General features: G+C 41.5%; 1 protein-coding gene across 1 annotated transcript in view; it reads right to left on the reverse strand.

Moving 5' to 3' along the window:
- Positions 1 to 22,952, reverse strand: part of LOC126324303 (glutamate receptor ionotropic, kainate 2-like) — a 206,047-nt gene that overhangs the window by 121,559 nt on the left and 61,536 nt on the right. Inside the window, exon 6 of the mRNA XM_049994948.1 lies at positions 12,932 to 13,073. Coding sequence (XP_049850905.1) covers positions 12,932 to 13,073 — 142 coding nt within the window. The remainder of the gene's footprint in view (positions 1 to 12,931; positions 13,074 to 22,952) is intronic.

The raw sequence follows: 22,952 nt of genomic DNA on the forward strand, positions 1-22,952 counted from the left end.
GCTGAAAGCCTTCCAAAAAATCTTGAGGGACCCGTGCTGGGCAAAAGATAACTACTCGCCACTCTCACATCGGGAAGCTGAGTGGCAATTACTGTTAAAGATTTTCTCATTTTTGTGAGGGAGGAGTAGTGCCATCTGCTTGCAAGATCTCACGGACACAAAAATTTTCTCTCTGTCAACCCAGAAAAGAACCTCGCTGAGTGGCTTAAAATATCTGATAGATGGGATGTTCTCCGTTTCTTAACATTTAGTTGGTAGTCACTGGCTGAGCTTTCCCGCTGCTTGGTGAAGATTTGTGAGGACATTTTATGGGAAAACTTTGCTGCAGAGAGGCAACATAACATTTTTTAAAATACTTGGATTTCAACTATGAATTGATTACCTTATCAGAGCAAAACTGAAACCAGGCCAGAAAATCAGTACTGCAATAAGGTATAATTAACATATCGAAAAGAAAACAATTTACAACAAAACCACAGGAAGAGTAGCTGGACGGAAAGCAAAATAAATGAATAGATGGATGAAAGTGGCACAGAGACCTTTTATAAAATCAAGCAAAGTATCAAATAAATAAATAAAAACTTCGAAGTTTCAAAAAACAAGAACTTACAGACATTGTGTGTTACCAGTTTTGACTTACAGCCGTAAGATATAGACACTTAATGTGAATATCTTTCTCCAAATGTGGTTTGCTGATCAACCAAAGGAGGTATGTTGGAATTACTTGGGAAACAGGAAAGCGAAGAAGTGGATCACGGAGAAGACTGAAATGGATGACGAAATTATTACTGTCATTCAAAATAAATGGAATTGAGAGGAACATGTAAGTAGATTGGCAAGGTCGGTAGCTGTACCAAGGAAGTTGTTCATTAGGTTCCATTAGATCAGAAAAGATGGAGTTTGTTGTTGGTTTTTGAATTGGATTCAGAATATTTGGACAGAATAGTGGACAGACTTGTAACGTTACGATTAATATGTCTGCTATGCATGGTATTCTAAAATGGAGAGTTTTGTCGAGTGCCGTGATATGGTTGCACCAGGTAAGAGGACACTAAGCAGCTTTCCGCAATCACTGCAGCGAAAGGTACAGGAGGAACAGCTGTCCAGTGAGCTGCTGTGCGCTGGGGGCTTGGAAATCCCATGTTGGTGGGATAAACTGTGCCACTGCATGTTTATGGATGCCCAGCAATACATGGTGAAACTAGAGCTTTGAATATTTGCTAAAAACACGACACAGCACACGTCCTACAGAAAATGTAGTGATACATTGAAATCACAATAAAGAGACGAACTCACTAAAGTTATTACTGTATTTATGAAGTAAATATTAGCAAATTTATTAACATTTATACGCAAAATTGTCTGTAAAACCGATTCAAAATGCTACATAGACGGTACGTATGCGATGACATCTAGTTGGGTAGACATTGTAGGGAGCTATCAAATGTTGTTATTATTAAATGTTGACTAAAAATAAATAAAATTATTAAATGTTGTTGTGTTATTGTTGAACAAATACGCAAAATGTTATAAAAGTTTTTGAATATTTTAAATTGTAGTTCCAAAACAATAGTTTCTTCACATATACACTATAGATCAGCATCGCCATGAATGATTTGCTCTGTTATCCCAATTTCTTGTGTTTCTTTGATGAGAATTTGGTAAGTTAATATCTATAAGATGACCATTCAAGTAGCGTAGTACTGCAGCAGCAAGCTGAATAAAGACGTGAACTAAACTAGTTCCTTGCTGTTCCATAAAGACTAAATAAAAGATGGTCATTCTGCGATGGTTATCATGCACTAATATAACATCAAAGTGGAAATTATCTGAATGTGTATGTAACGTATGTTCGAAATATGTAAAGGTAGTAAAATATAGGTTAATGCGCCTCATGAGAGGTCCATGCTCATAAACGAGCTAAAAGCGACGGTGCGTAACCGAATCCCTAACGAACAGCTAACCGCATTCAGATTTGAGATCGTGTCATCGTCCTTTGGCGATTATGTGGCAACATTGTGATTCTAAACGGCAATTAACTTATCATTATTTTATTAGTTATCGGACCCAGTGAAACTGCGAAGAGAATCTACATGCTGCCAAGAAAATCTTAGATTTGGACGCAATGCCAGAAATGATACAACGTAAGAGTAAGACGTTACACACTCCTGCACTCGAAAACAAGAAGAGGAAAGTACGACAAGGCCGTAAAAAATATTAATTGAGAATTTGTCGCTCAATAAGGGTTTGGGCCAGGAAAAGAAGAAGACGGAGAAGTCATAAAAGCCAAGAAAGAGTTAGGAAAAAGCGGTTCCATTACCATGATTCATCGGCAATTTTTTGTTATTGAAAACGTTACTAACAACGAAGTGAAAAGATACCATAGGCTCCGTTAAAATTGAAGCAAATGACTGTCTTCGAATCGTTTGGATACCGGGAAACTTTAGGATGTCTCGAAGTTGTATGTAAAACTCTTGTATGGTCTATATTATAATTTAATATACAGAACAGAAACGATCATTTGTGGCATGCATTCAATAAGTCCTTGAAAGATTTCTAAACATTTATGGTATCAGACGTCTACACAAAGGTCTCACAATCCGTCTGAATTATGGGGCACTGGTTTGCAAGCGCCGAGCTGACGTCCAAAAGTATCCCAGAAATGTTCCACATGGTTCAGGTTAGGTGTGTCTAGTAACCAAGACAGTAACGTGAGTTCACTATTATGCTTCTGAAACAATTTTACAACCATTATGATCTTCTTACACAGACAGTTGTCCTGCTGGAAGATACAGGGTGTTTCAAAAATGACCGGTATATTTGAAACGGCAATACAAACTAAACGAGCAGCGATAGAAATACACCGTTTGTTGCAATATGCTTGGGACAACAGTACATTTTCAGGCAGACAAACTTTCGAAATTACAGTAGTTACAATTCTCAACAACAGATGGCGCTGCGGTCTGGGAAACTCTATAGTACGATATTTTCCACATATCCACCATGCGTAGCAATAATATGGCGTAGTCTCTGAATGAAGTTACCGGAAACCTTTGACAACGTGTCTGGCGGAATGGCTTCACATGTAGATGAGATGTACTGCTTCAGCTGTTCAATTGTTTCTGGATTCTGGCAGTACACCTGGTCTTTCAAGTGTCCCCACAGAAAGAAGTCACAGGGGTTCATGTCTGGCGAATAGAGAGGCCAATCCACGCCGGCTCCTGTATGTTTCGGATAGCCCAAAACAATCACACGATAATCGAAATATTCATTCAGGAAATTAAAGACGTCGGCCGTGCGATGTGGCCGGGCACCATCTTCCATAAACCACGAGGTGTTCGCAGTGTCGTCTAAGGCAGTTTGTACCGCCACAAATTCACGAAGAATGTCCAGATAGCGTGATGCAGTAATCGTTTCAGATCTGAAAAATGGGCCAATGATTCCTTTGGAAGAAATGGCGGCCCAGACCAGTACTTTTTGAGGATGCAGGGACGATGGGACTGCAACATGGGGCTTTTCGGTTCCCCATATGCGCCAGTTCTGTTTATTGACGAAGCCGTCCAGGTAAAAATAAGCTTCGTCAGTAAACCAACTGCTGCCCACATGCATATCGCCGTCATCAATCCTGTGCACTATATCGTTAGCGAATGTCTCTCGTGCAGCATTGGTAGCGGCGCTGAGGGGTTGCCGCGTTTGAATATTGTATGGATAGAGGTGTAAACTCTGACGCATGAGACGATACGTGGACGTTGGCGTCATTTGGACCGCAGCTGCAACACGGCGAACGGAAACCCGAGGCCGCTGTTGGATCACCTGCTGCACTAGCTGCACATTGCCCTCTGTGGTTGCCGTACGCGGTCGCCCTACCTTTCCAGTACGTTCATCCGTCACGTTCCCAGTCCGTTGAAATTTTTCAAACAGATCCTTTATTGTATCGCTTTTCGGTCCTTTGGCTACATTACACCTCCGTTGAAAACTTCGTCTTGTTGCAACAACACTGTGTTCTAGGCGGTGGAATTCCAACACCAGAAAAATCCTCTGTTCTAAGGAATAAACCATGTTGTCCACAGCACACTTGCACGTTATGAACAGCAAACGCTTACAGCAGAAAGACGACGTACAGAATGGCGCACCCACAAACTGCGTTGTCTTCTATATCTTTCACATCGCTTGCAGCGCCATCTGTTGTTGAGAATTGTAACTACTGTAATTTCGAAAGTTTGTCCGCCTGAAAATGTACTGTTGTCCCAAGCATATTGCAACAAACGGTGTATTTCTATCGCTGCTCGTTTAGTTTTTATTGCCGTTTCAAATATACCGATCATTTTTGAAACACCCTGTATCATCGCCATTATGGAAGACATCGGGTATGAATGTATTAAAGTGGTGCTTTGGATTACTACTATAGTAGCCATGGAAGCCCAGATGCATGTTCCTCATAGTGTAATATTGCAACCACTGTTCCATGGCTGTAGTGCAGTGCATGTTTTGAGCAGCCATTAGTAATGGACAAAGGAAAGAACCAGTGTAGGCCACATTACGCCAGATTCCACCCTCCCTCTCAAGATCAAGTCCTCCCCATTCCCCATGCAGCGTTTCCAGACTTCCCCCCAACCCCTCCATCACAGGTTCAACATTAATGTCATCCACGCCCTCCCACCTCTCCCTGTCCCCCTCGATCCAAAATGGTGGATCTAGCTTCCTTGTGTTTCAAGATGTTGGGTAAGGGTGAGGAGTTGTTGTTAAACAATTATTGTGAATCTTAAGTCTTGCATAGTTTCAAGGGCACTGACCCATGATAGCTGAGGCAGGGTGACAAATCTTTGAGAAATGACTATACAGTTTCTTAGCAGCTCTACCAGGAAATAACTCCATACAAAGTACTTAATTTGGAGTGTAGCCAGCGGAAGAGGACAGGCAAGTCCCAGGTGTCTTAAAATTGAGGTGTTTCGGCTAAGAGAGCCAACGCTGACAGAAAATCAGGCACATCACAAGGCCTTGAGATGGAAGCCCCTTTATCTCACTTTCTCCAGCAAGCAGTCAATAACTCCTTCTGGTGGAGCCGTAAAAATACCGAGAATCTCCAGAAAAATAAGCCAGATGGATAAACCGAAGACGATCTTGTCATACAAGATAACAAACGATTTTGAATAGACAGTGTATTCAAATTGGCTAGCTCGAACGTCCGCAGAGATAAAGAAGCATAAAATGAACTAAATTCACAATATATTGACATGGCTATTATAACTGAAACCAACATAAACAGATATGATATGATCTGCAGCGGAGTCCCTAAAAAGAAAAATGCCTGTACTGGAATTGATGTTGTGTGGAAGAACACTTTAATGAACAAAATACAATCTTCAACTTTGATCAATGAACAAATAATTATGGTCAGAACAAAGATATAAAACGGTATTCATTGATAATGGAGTAGGGATGGGACGATATTCTGAAGAATACAACATTTTGCGAAGAATCCTGTATAAGATAAAGAGAAGTAATTATTTGATGATACAAGGAGATTTAAATGCAAGGATGGGAAGATCTCCAAGGCAAATGTTATTGGTTCTGCAGGGGAAAATGAAATAAATAATAATGGATATAGGATGAAGATGTTCTCATTGAATAATGAGTTAAGGATATCAAACACCTTCTGCAGGAATAAACAGATCTACAAACATAGCTGACACGGGAGAGACTTATCCACAATTGTAGCCTATGTAATAGCAAATATTAAGATTTCGCCTCTAGTGCAAGACACAAGAGTAGACAAAGATTCCGTATGTCCTCAGATTATTTGTTATTGTCCTCAAAACTAAAACTGCTTTCAATATGGAAGACAATTTCTAAAGAGAAACAAAATCATGGTGATACAACTTTTAAAGTACATTTACTTAAAGGAGAGAACATCTGCTTACTTTATCGGAAAAGGCTTGAAGAGTACATACATTGAAATTTAAAAGTGTATAACATAACCAGGAAAGGAATAATATAAAGGAAGTAATAACTGAAGTAGCAACTTGTTACAAGAAAGAAAAGTAAGCTTCTTTTAATAGGTCTGTGATTCTTATGAAATATGGAGTCTAATTGAAGATTAGCAACAAGTCTGTTTAAAAATGTGTTACAGGAAACAAAATAGTAAAAAAAACAAACCCATATTGTTACAATGACCATTGAAGATGCTTTAGAATAAAGCGAAATGCGTTTGGTCACAATAAGACTTTCATTAGAATTGCAAAAGACGGTTGCTAACCTAAACAACTTGCATATCTATAACTGCAGAAAAAGAAAGCCGAAAAACAAAGAAGAAAACAAGAAAACTGTTATATTCCCCAGATGAACAAGATAAGAGATTGAATCATAAAAGAAAATTAGCAGTAGTGGAAAAGACACTCAGGTAAGTTAAAACCATAACTGGAAAAAAATATATTACAGATAATGAAAACGAAGTAAGAAGAAGACAAGACAAAGCACCCAAAAATCATGAAACATTCAAATAGAGAAGGTATGGACAATCTAGAACTCAACACTATTTCTGAAAGTAATTGTTACAAAAGCCTCTGCTGAGATATCCAAGATACATGAATTATTCTTGGTGAAGCACACGGGAATATAAATTTAACGACGCTGCGAGAACTGCAAGAAGCAGTAATGTACAGTAAGAACAGGAAGATTCCTACATGTAACATGATTGACATAGCACTGTTAAAATTTGCACCAAACATTGTAAAAATAAGAATACTCGATTTTAGGAATATGTGCTGGCCATTAAAATTGCTACACCACGTAGATGGCGTGCTACAGTCACGAAATTTAACCGACAGGAAGACTGTGCTGTGATATGCAAATGATTAGCTTTTTAGAGCATTCACACAAGGTTGGCACCAGTGGCGACACCTGCAACTTGCTGACAGGAGGAAAGTTTCCAACCGATTTCTCATACACAAACAGCAGTTGACCAGCGTTGCTTGGTGAAATGTTGTTGCGATGCCTCGTGTAAGGAGGAGAAATGCGTACCATCACGTTTCCGACTTTGATAAAGTTCGGATTGTAGCGTATCGCGATTGCGGATCATCGTATCACGACACTGCTGCTCGCATTGCTCGACATCCAATTACTGTTAGCAGAATATGGAATCGGTGGGTTCAGGAGGGTAATACGGAACGCCGTGCTGGATCCCAATGGCCTCGTATCACTAGCAGTCGAGATGACAGGCATCTTATCCCCATGGCTGTAACTGATCGTGCAGCCACGTCCTGATCCCTGAGTCAACAGATGGGGACTTTTGCAAGACAACAACCATCTGCACGAACAGTTCGACGATGTTTGCAGCAGCATGGACTATCAGCTCGGAGACCATGGCTGCGGTTACCCTTGACGCTGCATCACAGACAGGAGCGCCTGTGATGGTGTACTCAACGACGAACCTAGTGCACGAATGGCAAAACGTCATTTTTTCGGTAGATTCCAGGTTCTGTTTACAGCATCATGATGGTCGCATCCGTGTTTGGCGACATCACGTTGAACGCACATTGGAAACATGTATTCGTCATCGCCACACTGGCGTATCACCCGGCGTGATGGTATGGAGTGCCATTGGTTACACATCTCGGTCACTTCATTTTCGCATTGACGGCACTTCGGACAGTGGAAGTTTCATTTCAGAAGTATTACGACCCGTGGCTCTACCCTTCATTCGATCCCTGCCATTCCCACATTTCAGCAGGATAATGCACGACCGCATGTTGCAGGTCTTGTACGGGCCTTTCTGGATACAGAAAATGTTCGACTGCTGTCCTGGCCAGCGCATTCTCCAGATCTCTCAACAATTGAAAACGTCTGGTGGATGGTGGCCGAGCAACTGGCTCATCACAATACGCCAGTCACTACTCTTGATGAACTGTGGTATCGTGTTGAAGCTGCATGGGCAGCTGTACCTGTACACGCCATCCAAGCTCTGTTTGACTCAATGCCCAGGCGTATCAAGGCCGTTATTAATGCCAGAGGTGGTTGTTCTGGGTATTCATTTCTCAGGATCTATGCACCCAAATTGCGTGAAAATGTAATCACATATCAGTTCTAGTATAATATATTTGTCCAATGAGTACTCGTTTATCATCTCCATTTCTTCTTGGTGTAAGAAATTTATTGGTCAATAGTGTAATTATATGTAATAATTATGTGCTAGAAATTTTACAAAATGACTGTTTCCTATCGCTGAGACGATATTAGATGCCCACCATAGCTTCTGCAACGGAAAATCATCTTCAGGCTGTCTCTTCACTATGACACAGCCAATAGAAAAATACCATTAATTCAGTTCACCAGCTTCTCTTGCCTTTTACTGGCTACGAAAAGGTATTCGATAAAATGAACCGAAATGAACTGTGAGAAATTTTAAGAAACAGCGGGATCCTATTTTACCTTATAAGTGACATCCAGTGTTTCTACACTGATCAGCCAAAACATTATGATCACTGCCCACCGCGACGTTAATGTCACCTGATGGCGTTGTGGGCACGTGGCACGATAGCAAAAGTTATGTACGCGGAACAGACACGGAAGGGGGATCACCCTAGTGAAGATATGGGCAGCAAATAGGGAAATCTATTGACATGCGCGACTTTGGCAAAGGGCACATTACTATTACACGGAGGCTGGGAGCGGTTACTTCGAAAACGGCGAAACTGGTCGAATGTTCAGGTGCACTGTCGTGAGCATTTATGGAAAGAAGTGGAAGGACAGAGAACCCACCACTAGGCGCTAAATGGTAGGACGTCCACGGCTACTCACAGAACGTGGAGTTCGGAGACTTGTCTGCTCTGTAATGTAGGATAGATGGTGATATGCGGCATCTCTGCTGAAAGAGCACAGTGCTGGTGCACATACAAGTGTTTCGGAGCACACAGTTCATCGTACAGTGTTACACATGGAGCTCCGCAACATACTACCACTAAGTGTTCACATGTTGACTCAACGACATCTTCAGATACGAGTGCATTGGGTACGGGGTCATCGGGATTCGACCTTGGATCAATGGAAACGGGCCTGCTCTTCATGTGAATCACACTTTAGCTACACTAGGTTGATGGTCGTCTCCACAAACGCCGTCATTGAAGCGACCAGCACCTCGAAATGTGCAGCGCGCCACGGACGTAGGCTGGTAGGAGATTTATTGTGCTATGGGAGACATTCTCCTGTGCTTACTTGGGACCTGTGGTAGTAATCGAGGACACGCTTACACAGCGAACCACCTGCATCTCTTCATCTTGATGTCTTCCCAGACGGCGATGTCATTTTTCAGCATTGTAACTGTCCGTGTCTCTGAGCCAGAACCGTACTACAGTGGTTTGCGGAGAATTGTAGTGAACTCACGTTGATGTTTCATCGAACAAATTCGCCTGATATAAATCGTACTGAACCCATCTGGATAGCTATTGGGCGCCGTCACCGAGCACTCAAATCAGTGGCCCGTTATTTATGCTTATTACATGATCTGTGGGTAGATGCAACGCACCAACAAACTGTCGGATCCCTGATAGGCAGAATGAGTAATGTATTTCGTTCTAGAAAAAAATGACTCTGAGCACTATGGGACTCAACTGCTGTGGTCGTTAGTCCCCTAGAACTTAGAACTACTTAAAACCTAACTAACCTAAGGACATCACACACATCCATGCCCGAGGCAGGATTCGAACCTGCGACCGTAGCAGTCGCACGGTTCCGGACTGCGCGCCTAGAACCGCGAGACCACCGCGGCCGGCATTTCGTTCTAGAGACGGATAAACAAGCTACGAAGCAGGTGGTCATAAAGTTTTGGCTCATCAGTGTATATGAATAACAAAATACAAATAAATATAGCCGACATCAAGCATAATACGACTGTAGTAAATCAAGGAGTTAAGAAAGGCTGTCCCCATTTCGCCCACTCTTTTTTATGTAATCAAAAATAAAGCACAGACAATAAGACAAGTTAAAATTAATAAAGTGGATGTAATAAGTGTTCTGTATTTTGTTGACAAACAAGACCCACTCGCTATAACTTAAGAACGAAAATGACAAGCATATCAGAGGAGGACAAGTTAATAAATTTAAGTATTTATTGCTTAGTATTATATACATGGCAAATAATGAAACGCAAAATAAGTGAGACACATTTAACCCTTTCTATGAAACTACACACAGAACATTGAGAAAGAAAGCGCACAGAGATACTCTGCTGACGTTCTGTAAGGTGATACATACACATGCACTGTTCTATGGATGTGGAAACGGGACCCATAATAAGAGAATGTAAAGAGAATAGACATATGTGAAATGAACTTCCTTAGATACATGGCTGGATGTAATCTAAGGTATAAAAACAGAAATGATGACATTTGAGCTGAACTGAATATGCAAAACACAAGCGACACAATAAAATAATCTCAGATAAGATGGAAAGAATACGTAACCATTATGCTATGTAGAAGAATCACTGAAACAATATTAACCAAGGGGCAAAAGATCTTTAGTAAGATGAATGAAGCGATTGTTTAACAAATTTTGAAGGAGGCAGAATGGACCAAAATGCCCAATTAGGGATGTAGATGATGATGAAACAATTACGCTAGGGCAGGTAGCATGATGAGAGCTGGACAAGACTGCATCCAACCACGTCAGGAACAGCTACACTCGAGGATGGTCCTTCATGTCGCAGTTGTCCGTGTAGGCTAAGTTGAAACCAGTGACATGTAATATTCTGATAAATGTCATTATGGCGGAGAAAGCTAAGAGCAGAAGTAAATGGTTATTATCAATACTAAATCTTGTGTAAGAAAATTAAATCCATCTGTCTGATTCATACCACATTCCTGTGTAGGACAAGAGAGACCTGTGAGATGGCAAGCAACTAAAGTAAAACAGAACAGATGTGCGTGAATACAAAAATGTGCAATGATTACCCAACAACATTAAGAAGCTACTGAGATAGCAGATAGAGTTAGGCAGTATTTTCAGAAACATGTGTACAAAAAAGTTAAATGAAATCAGTACAATATGAAGTCTGGGGCCATATGAGTGGAATATTTCCACAACTCAAGATGTACTGAGATAAGATACCGAGTCCAGTAGCCACTTGGCCAGCTGTGAAGAATCACATACTGACACATCTGTCATATGTCTAAAAATATGTTTTATTTATATAAACCAAAGCTACATGTGTTTTTGTTATTAGTTCTCTAGTAAAAATTTTACTTATGCATAAAAATTACAAAACGACTGTTACTGAATTTCTCTGCCATTCAGTATTGATCTTTAGATTTTAAGAAAACCATTCGATTAAGAGATGCAGTTCTTTTGCATCTTACAGTCCCAAGTCGCAGTCTGTTAATGAACTGCCTCTCTTTTCATTGTTCCTCAAATGTATTACGATATATCGTTGTCACTGATTATTTTACATTTGATGCATTTTAGATTATACATTGCTGCAGACTAAATATAACTAACAAGGAGAGCTACATCTCTTTCTAGTCTTGAGTAAATAAGTGATGTATATATTGACAGCTGGCATTATGGGCTATGGCACACCACATCTGAGGCAATGGCCATGAAATAAATATTCTTGTCATATGATGTATTCGTTATATTGGAGAGGCATAGTGATATCAAGAGATGAAACCCTGTTTTATAATTTTGTAACAAAGTGTTTTCAGAATATCTGAGACACTGAACCATGTGCCGATGGCTGATCATAGTAACATTTTGTATCAGAATAGTAGAACACAATAATCTTCCTGTAACTTGCAGACATCTCAGCAACTCCACAAGTAAACAACTAGTTCTTCTGTAATTCAAGGAGGAATTGGATTAATAGTCCTATTGAACTTCATAATATATGTAAGAAATAAGAATTGCTATGCTGTCAACCACTTTGCAAGATCTTGCTATAATTTCAACTAACCATTTTTAAATCCCTTTTTAAGGTCACCATCAAGGCACTGGTAATAAAATAGCAATACCACTATCCATTTCCGATATCTAGAAGGCCAAGGTGGGCTAAACTCATTATCTAGGAATGAGAGTGGGGGGGGGGGGGGGAAGAGGGTTGGTGACCTTGACTTTGAGAAGGTGGGAGGAGCTCTGGCATCGCTGCATGGGGGATGGGATGACCTATATAGGAGGGGGAAAATCTAGCAACAATGCAGCATGCACTGGTTTTTGCTTTTGCCTATTACTGCTGTTCGTCTATGGTGTATCCAGATCCGAGCACTGAACTGGCGTAACAAAGAATATGATTTATCTGACCAGGGAACTCATTTCCTTTGGTCAATGACCCAATCATGATGACCCCTGTCCACAGCAATCGTAACTGACGCTGCCTTTAGGGCGACATGGGAACACACACGGTTCAACTGCTGTGGAAACCTATGTTCACGAATGTGCACTGAACAATGTACACAAGAACACATGTATCTGCACTAGCACTGTACTCTGTCATCAGATCTATCTCAGGCTGCTACCTATCTTGCTTTACAGAACGAGCAAGTGCACCACCTCCACGTTCTGTGATAGGTGAGGACATCCAACTACTTTTCGCCTACTTATGGTCTCAGTGTCCTTCACCCAATTACATGGATACTCATGACAGTAGCACGAGAAAATTGACAAGCTTTACCATTTGTGAGGTGATCGTTGCGAGATGCCGGCCCATAGCCATCTGCCGTTTGTCAAAGTTGCTTATATCAGTGGATTTCCCCATTTTAGGCCCTTATCCTCCGTAGAATGTTTCACTGTTCGTTGATGCTCCGTTTATATACATTCCTTCCACGTCATATGCCCGCAGTGGCACCAGATGGCATTCAGTTTCTCGGTGTGCACTGGTCGTTATGTTTTGGTCAGACAGTGTAGTTCATAGTTTGGTGCAGAGCTCACGGAGTTTGAAACGCACCAGGGAGGTGAGTAAGTACGACTGGTAGACCTCCGTCAGCTTCACCTCGGCAGCCTGTCGCAGCACTGCCAGGATCATGTCAGTGTCACAGTCCAGCACCAACCGCGACTCTGACGACTGCTTGATGGCCTTCAGCATTGGCCTGCAACAAACCCAAATCCAAATTCAGTGAATGTTAAATAAATGTTTGTGTTGCTAAGCACTACATCTGTCTAATATGACCCAAGGAAAGTGAACAGACACATTGGAAAAGTCGCAGAGCTGTTACTATCGTCCTGACGCGTGGAGCCATATAGTACAGGTGACTATTACAGTTGTTTTTAAAGAGTAAGGCTGTTCTGTGGCAGACGGTGACTCTCCATGCACCAACTTTGTAGTCTACTAAACGTGACGAACAGCAAAGCAGTCGTTGACTCTAATGTCACTATCCAGTGAACGAATAATGAGAGAGTACTGCATTATGCCTCAACGAACTCAGATAATATTAATTTATTTATTTATTGCTGTTACAGATTAAACATGCAGTATCTTGCCTAATTAAGGTTGTGTAATACAAATTGTAATTCTGCACACGTTTAAAACAATGTGTTCATACATCTGCTATGCAATGTTGAATACACTGATAGAGCTAGAATACGTATTTTAAGAGCGACCATCAAAACAATTAAAACTAAATAGATCTTTACGAACTGCAACGTTAAATACAATTTTAAACTTACTTAGCAATTAATTCCTGTTATTCGTGCAGATATTTGTTCTCCAGCACTCATAGTCCACACTCCGTTACTGAAATATAGCAAGGTGTGACTACCTATCATCAATAGACACTGTATTACGACAATGTGACTATTACTGATGTACCCTGTCCCATGTTACATTACTCAATCCACTGGAAGTCTTACAAACACAAAACCGTCATGTTTCTATGGTTTGAGACTACCACTGTGTCATCAGCAAAATTTTCCTGATATCATTTTGGTGGCACTACAAACGTAGAGTGACTCTGCTCCAGAAGCCAACACCGTTTCACCATCACTCTCACCAGGAGTCATTTCACTTTGAATGTTCCAGGAGAAAACGGTAACGAACAACCGTCCCCGCCTCCTTAGTGAAACTAAAAAAAATATTATTTTAATAGTTAGTTTGCCTCTGTTTTCGGTACAGTTAACTTGTGGGATAGTGAGGCCACGTCTTGACCTGGTCTCTAGCCCGGGTCATATTACTCCTTCTGTAGCAGCCGTTAAAACCGGTTGGTCCTACATTCACAATGAACTAATATGACTGCTGTCGACTTGACTTTCCCGTTGAAGACTTCTGGTATTTTGATATTCACCTAATTTGTCGTTGGATATGTTATTCACAAGATTATCGAGTTCTACCATTTGTCTCCATTACGGATTATGGCTTATACCTACTTAGCGTTGAGTATGTCGTTCACTAGAGTATCAAGCACTGCCGCTGGACTTGGCTTACGCATACGGGATATTCCGTCTACAACCGGTTTAAAGCCGGTATATTTGTCACATCCAACAAGGTATGTTCAGGCAGTGAATGTCTAATCAGACCAGGAGTGTTGTACTAAAACCACCCGTCATATTTCTCTCTGGGTACGACGCTAACTGACTGCGACATATTCACATCGCCATTGTGGTTCACATACAATTGTTGCGAAGTCGACTGATGTTATCAAACTAGCACATAATTTATAATATAAACACTTACCTTGGTAACAGGTGTTTGTACTGAGGCACCACAAGAGGTTTGGAACTGTGTCTAAGGCACATAAGCCTCCTCGGCCACCTCTGGCGACAGAGACTTTTCTCTCCGCAGGATCCAAACCAAAGAATTACTCATCGAATATTAAAATCAGTGGCAGACTGTATGCAGAATCATTCAGTCAGGAGAGGCCAGTGATTTCGAACGTGGACAAGTAATTAGATTCACGTGAGTAACACATCCATTAGTGATATTTCACCTTTTCTGAAGCTCCACAAATCGATTTTTGGTGATGTAATTACGAAGTGGAAACGTGAAGGAACAACCAAAGCTAAACCAGGACGAGACGGACTTCATATAGTGATGGGCAGGGACCGTTGAACATTGCAGACGGTGGTTGTAAAAAATCTCGTGAAATCATCGGAAGGAATCACTCATCAGTTATAATGTGCCACCAGCTGTTGAGAGTTAAAAGGAATGGGTTACAATGGTTGATCAGCTCCTCATAAGCCACATACTTCCGTAGGCAATCTCAAACGACGCTTTGCGTTGTGTAAAGAGCGATGCCACTGTTCAGTGGATGACAGGAAGTTGCTGATCTGGAATGATAAATTACTGTGGACCCTGTGTCAATCCGATGGAAGAGATGGCTTTGGCAAATCCCTGGAGAACGTTACTTGCCATCATGTGTAGTGCCAAGAGTGAGGTGCGGAATTACGGGGGTGTTTTCTTGGTTAGGCTGTGATCCCCTTACTGCATTTAAGAAAACGCTAAGTGTGGAAGGTTATGGACAAATTTCATAGCATTGTGTACTGTGTACAGTAGGGGAACTGTTTGGAGACGATGACTGTTTTTCTCAGCATAGTAATGCACCCTGTTACAAAGCAGCATCTGAGATGGAGTAGTTTGTGGACAAAAACATTAATGAAATGCAGAGGCTTTATCACAGTTTCCATCTGCACCTAATGAAACAGTTTTGGGATGAGTTAGAAAGTCGACTTCACTCCGGACCGCAGCATCCAACAACCTTCTCTGATTTCAGCTCTTGAGGAACAATGGGCTGCTAGTCCTTCACAGACATTCAGATGACTAATTAATAGTGTCCCCAGCAGAGTTCAAGCCACCATAAAGGCGAAATGTGGACTTATTCCATAATATACATCTCAACTAACAGGTGTCCTAGTACATTTATTTATATATCCTACTGGAGATGGGTCGTTACCTTCTTAGGCCCTCTGTATTATGTCTCAAATGTGTATGTGTATTGTACGGTGACAATGTCCAGTGTTCAATGTTCAATGTGAAGTAGTCTTCTTTTATATTGCTGTGGATGGTTATGAATGTGGAAGCCCACTGCTCCAAAGTAACAGCAAGGATTCCGCTAACCTAAATGTTCCCAACTGACAAACGAATCACCAGCAGCGTAGATGGATTTGACTTAACGACACACTCCAGCGAATGAAAAAAGACAGACAACATTTGCTGAGCACATAATAAAGAATGGTAATGAGCTATCGAACATGGAACACAACAGGACAATTATTACACACTACAACTACAGCAGAAACCTGCGAACCTTACAGGAAAGTTTCCATGCACAAATGCGCATTTACTAGGGAAGTACTGAGTGGCCAAATGAAATAATTAGCAATTATTTGATTGTATTAGCCATCGACATAGTTGAAACAGTGACAAATGAAGATCCAGATTAGAGCCCTGTTAAACAATAAATAGTCTATTCCTGTCGTTTTTCATCGCCCTCCTATCTATGTAAAAAAGCACCCACATAAATTATGATAAAAACTAATATTGTTGATTTTCCCATCCCAAATTTTCCCCCTTCTCCTGGTACCTTAGTAGCCCATCACACACACACACACACACACACACACACACACACACACACACACACACACACGTTTATATCATACGCACAGGCCTGCAGAACAAAAAGTGAAAACTGATATACATGCAGCCACCTAACAGTCACAAGAGTGGAGTGGGGAACGAATCGCGCAGGTGGCAATATTACACGCTTTAAACTCGTACAGTAAACACGCGCAAAAATACTTTTGGAAATGCGAAGTATGAATAGCGAAATGTGCTCGTGAATGTCAACAAGAGCACTTGTTGGACTATACAGGACAACTAAATACAGTTCCATCAGGACACATACGGGAAGAATGTACGACACGAAGTCGTATGTGAATCTAGAAATAGCTAATACCTTTATTAGCCTGATCACAAGAAAGTTGTACTCAAACTAAAAACTAAACACTTACGATGAAAACGGTACTACAGTAACACGTTCAGAACTGCTTTATTACGTACTTGTTTAAAAACACCGTACAGAAAGTAGAATGATACGTATTACCCTACACTTGTGATATTTCAGAAACAAAAGAAGAGAAACAGAAAGCACAACAAAGAGAGTGGCTAGTTGAGGCTATTGTCAAGATTATTCATTTTATGAAATCAATGCCAGTTACATCGCTAAACACACTGTGAATCTTGGAATTGCAACACCAGCGTGGATTCCAAAACACTGAAAGCTGCGTAGGTATCGTAGAAAGAATATACGACTAAATATGGAAGTAACCTGAGTGTACACAGAGAACGAAATTCGGTACATAAAGCTGCTACCTCTGGTACCAATGATGCCAACAACAAAGCTTGGATGACAGATATGGTTATGTCATTCCATGCTGCTTCAGCTCTATCCCAGAATTCATCAATCGTAACAGCTGGTCAGTGGTGAAGTGTCAGTCTCCGGAGGACCTATGACTACATGTCTCCAACAGATGAGATAATTGGATAACATGCTGGCCAGAGCAACACTAGAACACCATTTGTACCGAGACAGGCCAGGACTTGACGGGCAACACGCGATACTGCATTATCTTTTTGAAAAATTACGTCACAGAGACCTCCTAGGGAGGGCGGAGTCAATAGCATTAATATGTAAGAAACGTAACGGCTGCTGTCCAAATACTGCTAGTGAGAGTCAGAAATGATGTCCAACGGAACCAAATAACTTCATGCCAGCTGCTGGGCCCATACGACGATGGAGAATGCAGTCTGGCGACGTTCATGGAACCTGCAGACACGGTTGCGTCCATCGTGTCGCTGCTCGCAGAACCGGGGCTTGCCTAAAAAGACGACGTGGTGTCCAATGTTTTCAAGGGACGCACCACTATTGGCATACCTCCCTCTGCTGCCGTACCAAAGGTAGCAGGAATATTAGAGCCATTTCCGAGAGTCCATGGAACTCTACACATCACCACATTGACTGTGTTTATATTTTCTTGCTGCAAAGCTCATTTCCTATCTCAATGTTTGTGTCTTCGCTCTATGATCATGCACGGCTGGCCAAATACACGATCCAGACACATTAATATGATCACCGCCTGTTTCAAGTTGTAAGACGTCGTGGTCTCCTGACCTTCATTGCTTACATATTCCGCCCTCACAATCATATTCTGTACATCAAGACGCTTCATTCGAACCCAAACTCGATAAGATAAAGTCAATGTTGTATAAATTCATGTAAATGATATCCAAATAACTAGTAAATCGCAAATGCGCTCCAAGATTGAAATACTCGAGGCTGGTGTACACACACATACGTTCCAGACACGACGGTCACAAAAGCTTTTAGTTCGTGAGAGCAACCACACGCCAGGAGGCCCGTCCCAATCTATCGACGTCGGACAGTGACCGCCCGTAGAACAGACAGCGTTTGCCCGAGTGAAAGGACGACCCCGAGTTCGGCTTAAAATCAAATTTCGCTGCATTGTGTGGGAGCGGCCAGCCTACGCATTCTTTACAAATATAGCACGCAGTTTCAAAGGTTTTCACAGGGAGACAGCAAACGCCAAACGCCGATGCTACAGATTTCCGGATTGGTCGCCTTAAACGAAACGTCATTCTCCCGGTTTAGAAGAGCAATACTGATTGGCAGACGATATTTCTGACGCCTTGAGCTGAAGGAGTAATGGAAAAGACCGAAATATATACCCCTTCACATCTGGCATGGAGAGGGGCCGTTCCGTTGTCACTCTTGGAGCGAGAACACGTAACGAGAGCGTGGGAGCTCATATGTGTACTAAAAAAGCGAGGAATAAGTCTCAGAAGAGCACCTCTGTCGAGAGTGAATCGGAGAGCGACTCTGTATTGAGTTGTTCACTGTGTTGGCCGCCACACTTGTGCAGTGTGAACGGACAGAGTTATAGTTAAACGCCAACGACCGAATTTTTGAGTGGCATCGCGGTGGACTGGTTATATGACTGGTGTACCACGCCAGTAGCTAGAATAGTGGCGAATAGGAGTCCTTGACTTGATCAAGGCGTAGGGAGAGTTTGATTGTCGAAGGGCAATCCACATAGAACGAGAGTTATCTTATTTGTCAGCAGCGAGCGGCACAGACAGCTGTCATCGCAGCTTACGGTATTGTGCGCTACAGCTCTTGCGAGCCCCATATTTCCTCCACGACAGTACACTTCACTGCATTTCACACGCAACAGCCTCGACCGTACCTAACAACATTCTAACAGATAATTATTGAAGTTGAGTAGGTGCGGCTCTCAGCCATTCTGCCAAGTCAATAATAATCTTAAACTTTGTACAGAAATTTCATTAGCGAATTTTATCGTTAAGAGGTAACTTCACGTTCCAAAAAGAACCCGGAAATAACTTATTCAGTTCATAACTAAAAGTGCCATTGTGATTTTCTCAGAATTTTAGCAAAATAAATAATAATCGTCGTTAGTTTCATGTTTTTCTTACAATAACTAGCACTACTCCCGTACCCAAGTATCCCACTAGTTACGTAAGAAGTTTTGTGAATTTTTGTGTCATTTCCTTACAGCAGACGACTCCAGAAGATATTTATTGCTGATAGTTTTTCAGGCATTTCTCTTTAGAGCGTCAGGAGCGTCTGTCAGACTTCTGTAGTAGTGTGGGGGTGGAAATTGCATCTTGCAGGAGCCACAGGGTAAAAAGTACATCTCAAATTAATCCGTTGTGCAGAATGACAGAATAGCATCCCGCCGCTCACAACGACAACGTGAAATAACCACTCAAGTAGAGCAGATGGCAGCAATAGCAGTGGAGGATACAGCAAACGTGTCGACAGGACACGGAAGACAGTGTAGTCATTTTCGTAATGTGGGAACAGAGCGATTTATCTGACGACCAAAAGGGCATGATCGTTGGCTTTTGGGACAAGGGTGCAAGCAGATGCCATCGTACCGAACCCAAACTGCAGATATTGGTGGACATGGTCCACGAGGATTGATGCATGTGTGTGTTGATCCTTTGTCCTTCCAGAATGACGAGATCACCCAGGAGATGCCGCGAAAACATTGCCCAGATCATAACGATTGTTCCAGGGTGCATGCTTTTAGTCTGATGGACCTTAGAAAAGGCCACCTGTCGCTACCCAATGGAAGTCAAGTTATATGTTGTTGTTGTGGTCTTCAGTCCTGAGACTGGTTTGATGCAGCTCTCCATGCTACTGTATCCTGTGCAAGCTTCTTCATCTCCCAGTACTTGCTGCAACCTACATCCCTCTGAATCTGCTTAGTGTATTCATCTCTTGGTCTCCCTCTACGATTTTTACCCTCCACGCTGCCCTCCAATGCTAAATTTGTGATCCCTTGATGCCTCAAAACATGTCCTACCAACCGGTCCCTTCTTTTTGTCAAGCTGTGCCACAAACTCCTCTTCTCCCCAATTCTATTCAATACCTCCTCATTAGTTATATGATCTACCCATCTAATCTTCAGCATTCTTCTGTAGCACCACATTTCGAAAGCTTCTATTCTCTTCTTGTCCAAACTAGTTATTGTCCATGTTTCACTTCCATACATGGCTACACTCCATACAAATACTTTCAGAAACGTCTTCCTGACCATTAAATCTATACTCGATGTTAACAAATTTCTCTTCTTCAGAAACGCTTTCCTTGCCATTGCCAGTCTAAATTTTATATCCTCTCTACTTCGACCATCATCAGTTATTTTACTCCCTAAATAGCAAAACTCCTTTACTACTTTAAGTGTCTCATTTCCTAATCTAATTCCCTCAGCATCGCCCGATTTAATTTGACTACATCCCATTGTCCTCGTTTTGCTTTTGTTGATGTTCAACTTATATCCTCCTTTTAAGACACTGTCCATTCCGTTCAACTGCTCTTCCAAGTCCTTTGCTGTCTCTGACAGAATTACAATGTCATCGGCGGACCTCAAAGTTTTTATTTCTTCTCCATGGATTTTAATACCTACTCCAAATTTTTCTTTTGTTTCCTTTACTGCTTGCTCAATTTACAGATTGAATAACATCGGGGAGAGGCTACAACCTTGTCTCACTCCCTTCCCAACCACTGCTTCCCTTTCATGTTCCTCGACTCTTATAACTGCCATCTGGTTTCTGTACAAATTGTAAATAGCCTTACGCTCCCTGTATTTTACCCCTGCCACCTTTTAGACTTTGAAATAGAGTATTCCAGTCAACATTGTCAAAAGCTTTCTCTAAGTCTACAAATGCTAGAAACGTAGGTTTGCCTTTTCTTAATCTTTCTTCTAAGATAAGTCGTAAGGTCAGTATTGCCTCAGGTGTTCCAACATTTCTGCGGAATCCAAACTGATCTTCCGCAAGGTCCGCTTCTACCAGTTTTCCCATTCGTCTGTAAAGAATTCGTGTTAGCATTTTGCAGCTGTGACTTATTAAACTGATAGTTCGGTAATTTTCACATCTGTCAACACCTGCTTTTTTGGGATTGGAATCATTATATTCTTCTTGAAGTCTGAGGGTATTTCGCCTGTCTCATAAATCTTGCTCACCAGATGGTAGAGTTTTGTCATGACTGGCTCTCCCAAGGCCGTCAGTAGTTCTAATGGAATGTTGTCTACTCCCGAGGCCTTGTTTCGACTCAGGTCTTTCAGTGCTCTGTCAAACTCTTCCCGCAGTATTGTATCTCCCATTTCATCTTCATCTGCATCCTCTTCCATTTCCAGTACATCGCCCTTGTATAAACCTTCTATATACTACTTCCACCTTTCCGCCTTCCCTTCTTTGCTTAGAACTGGGTTTCCATCTGAGTTCTTGATATTCATACAAGTGGCTCTCTTTTCTCCAAAGGTCTCTTTAATTTTCCTGTAGGCAGTATCTATCTTACCCCTAGTGAGATAAGCCTCTACATCCTTACATTTGTCCTCTAGCCATCCCTGCTTAGCCATTTTGCACTTCCTGTCGATCTCATTTTTGAGACGTTTGTATTCCTTTTTGCCTGCTTCATTTACTGCATTTTTATATTTTCTCCTTTCATCAATTAAATTCAATATTTCTTCTGTTACACACGGATTTCTATTAGCCCTCGTCTTTTTACCTACTTTATCCTCTGCTGCCTTCACTACTTCATCCCTCAGAGCTACCCATTCTTCTTGTACTGTATTTCTTTCCTCCATTCCTGTCAATTGTTCCCTTATACTCTCCCTGAAACTCTCTACAACCTCTGGTTCTTTCAGTCTATCCAGGTCCCATCTCCTTAAATTAGCACCTTTTTGTAGTTTCTTCAGTTTTAATCTACAGTTCATAACCAATAGATTGTGGTCAGAGTCCACATCTGCCCCTAGAAATGTCTTACAATTTAAAACCTGGTTCCTAAATCTCTGTCTTACCATTATATAATCTATCTGATACCTTTTAGTATCTCCAGGACTCTTCCATGTATACAACCTTCTTTTATGATTCTTGAACCAAGTGTTAGCTATGATTAAGTTATGCTCTGTGCAAAATTCTACCAGATGGCTTCCTCTTTCATTTCCCTCCCCCAATCCATGTTCACCCACTATGTTTCCTTCTCTCCCTTTTCCTACTGACGAATTCCAGTCACCCATGAGTATTAAATTTTCGTCTCCCTTCACTACATGAACAATTTCTTTTATCTCATCATAGATTTCCTCAATTTCTTTATCATCTGCAGAGCTAGTTGGCATATAAACTTGTACTACTGTAGTAGGTGTGGGCTTTGTGTCTATCTTGGCCACAATAATGCGTTCACTATGCTTTTTGTAGTAGCTTACCCGCACTCCTATTTTTTTTATTCATTATTAAACCTACTCCTGCATTACCCCTATTTGATTTTGTATTTATAACCCTGTATTCACCTGACCAACAGTCTTGTTCCTCCTGCCACCGAACTTCACTAATTCCCACTATATCTAACTTTAACCTATCCATTTCCATTTTTTAATATTCTAACCTACCTGCCCGATTAAGGGATCTGACATTCCACGCTCCGATC

Source organism: Schistocerca gregaria, chromosome 2, assembly GCF_023897955.1.
Source record: "Schistocerca gregaria isolate iqSchGreg1 chromosome 2, iqSchGreg1.2, whole genome shotgun sequence".
NCBI lineage: Eukaryota > Metazoa > Arthropoda > Insecta > Orthoptera > Acrididae > Schistocerca > Schistocerca gregaria.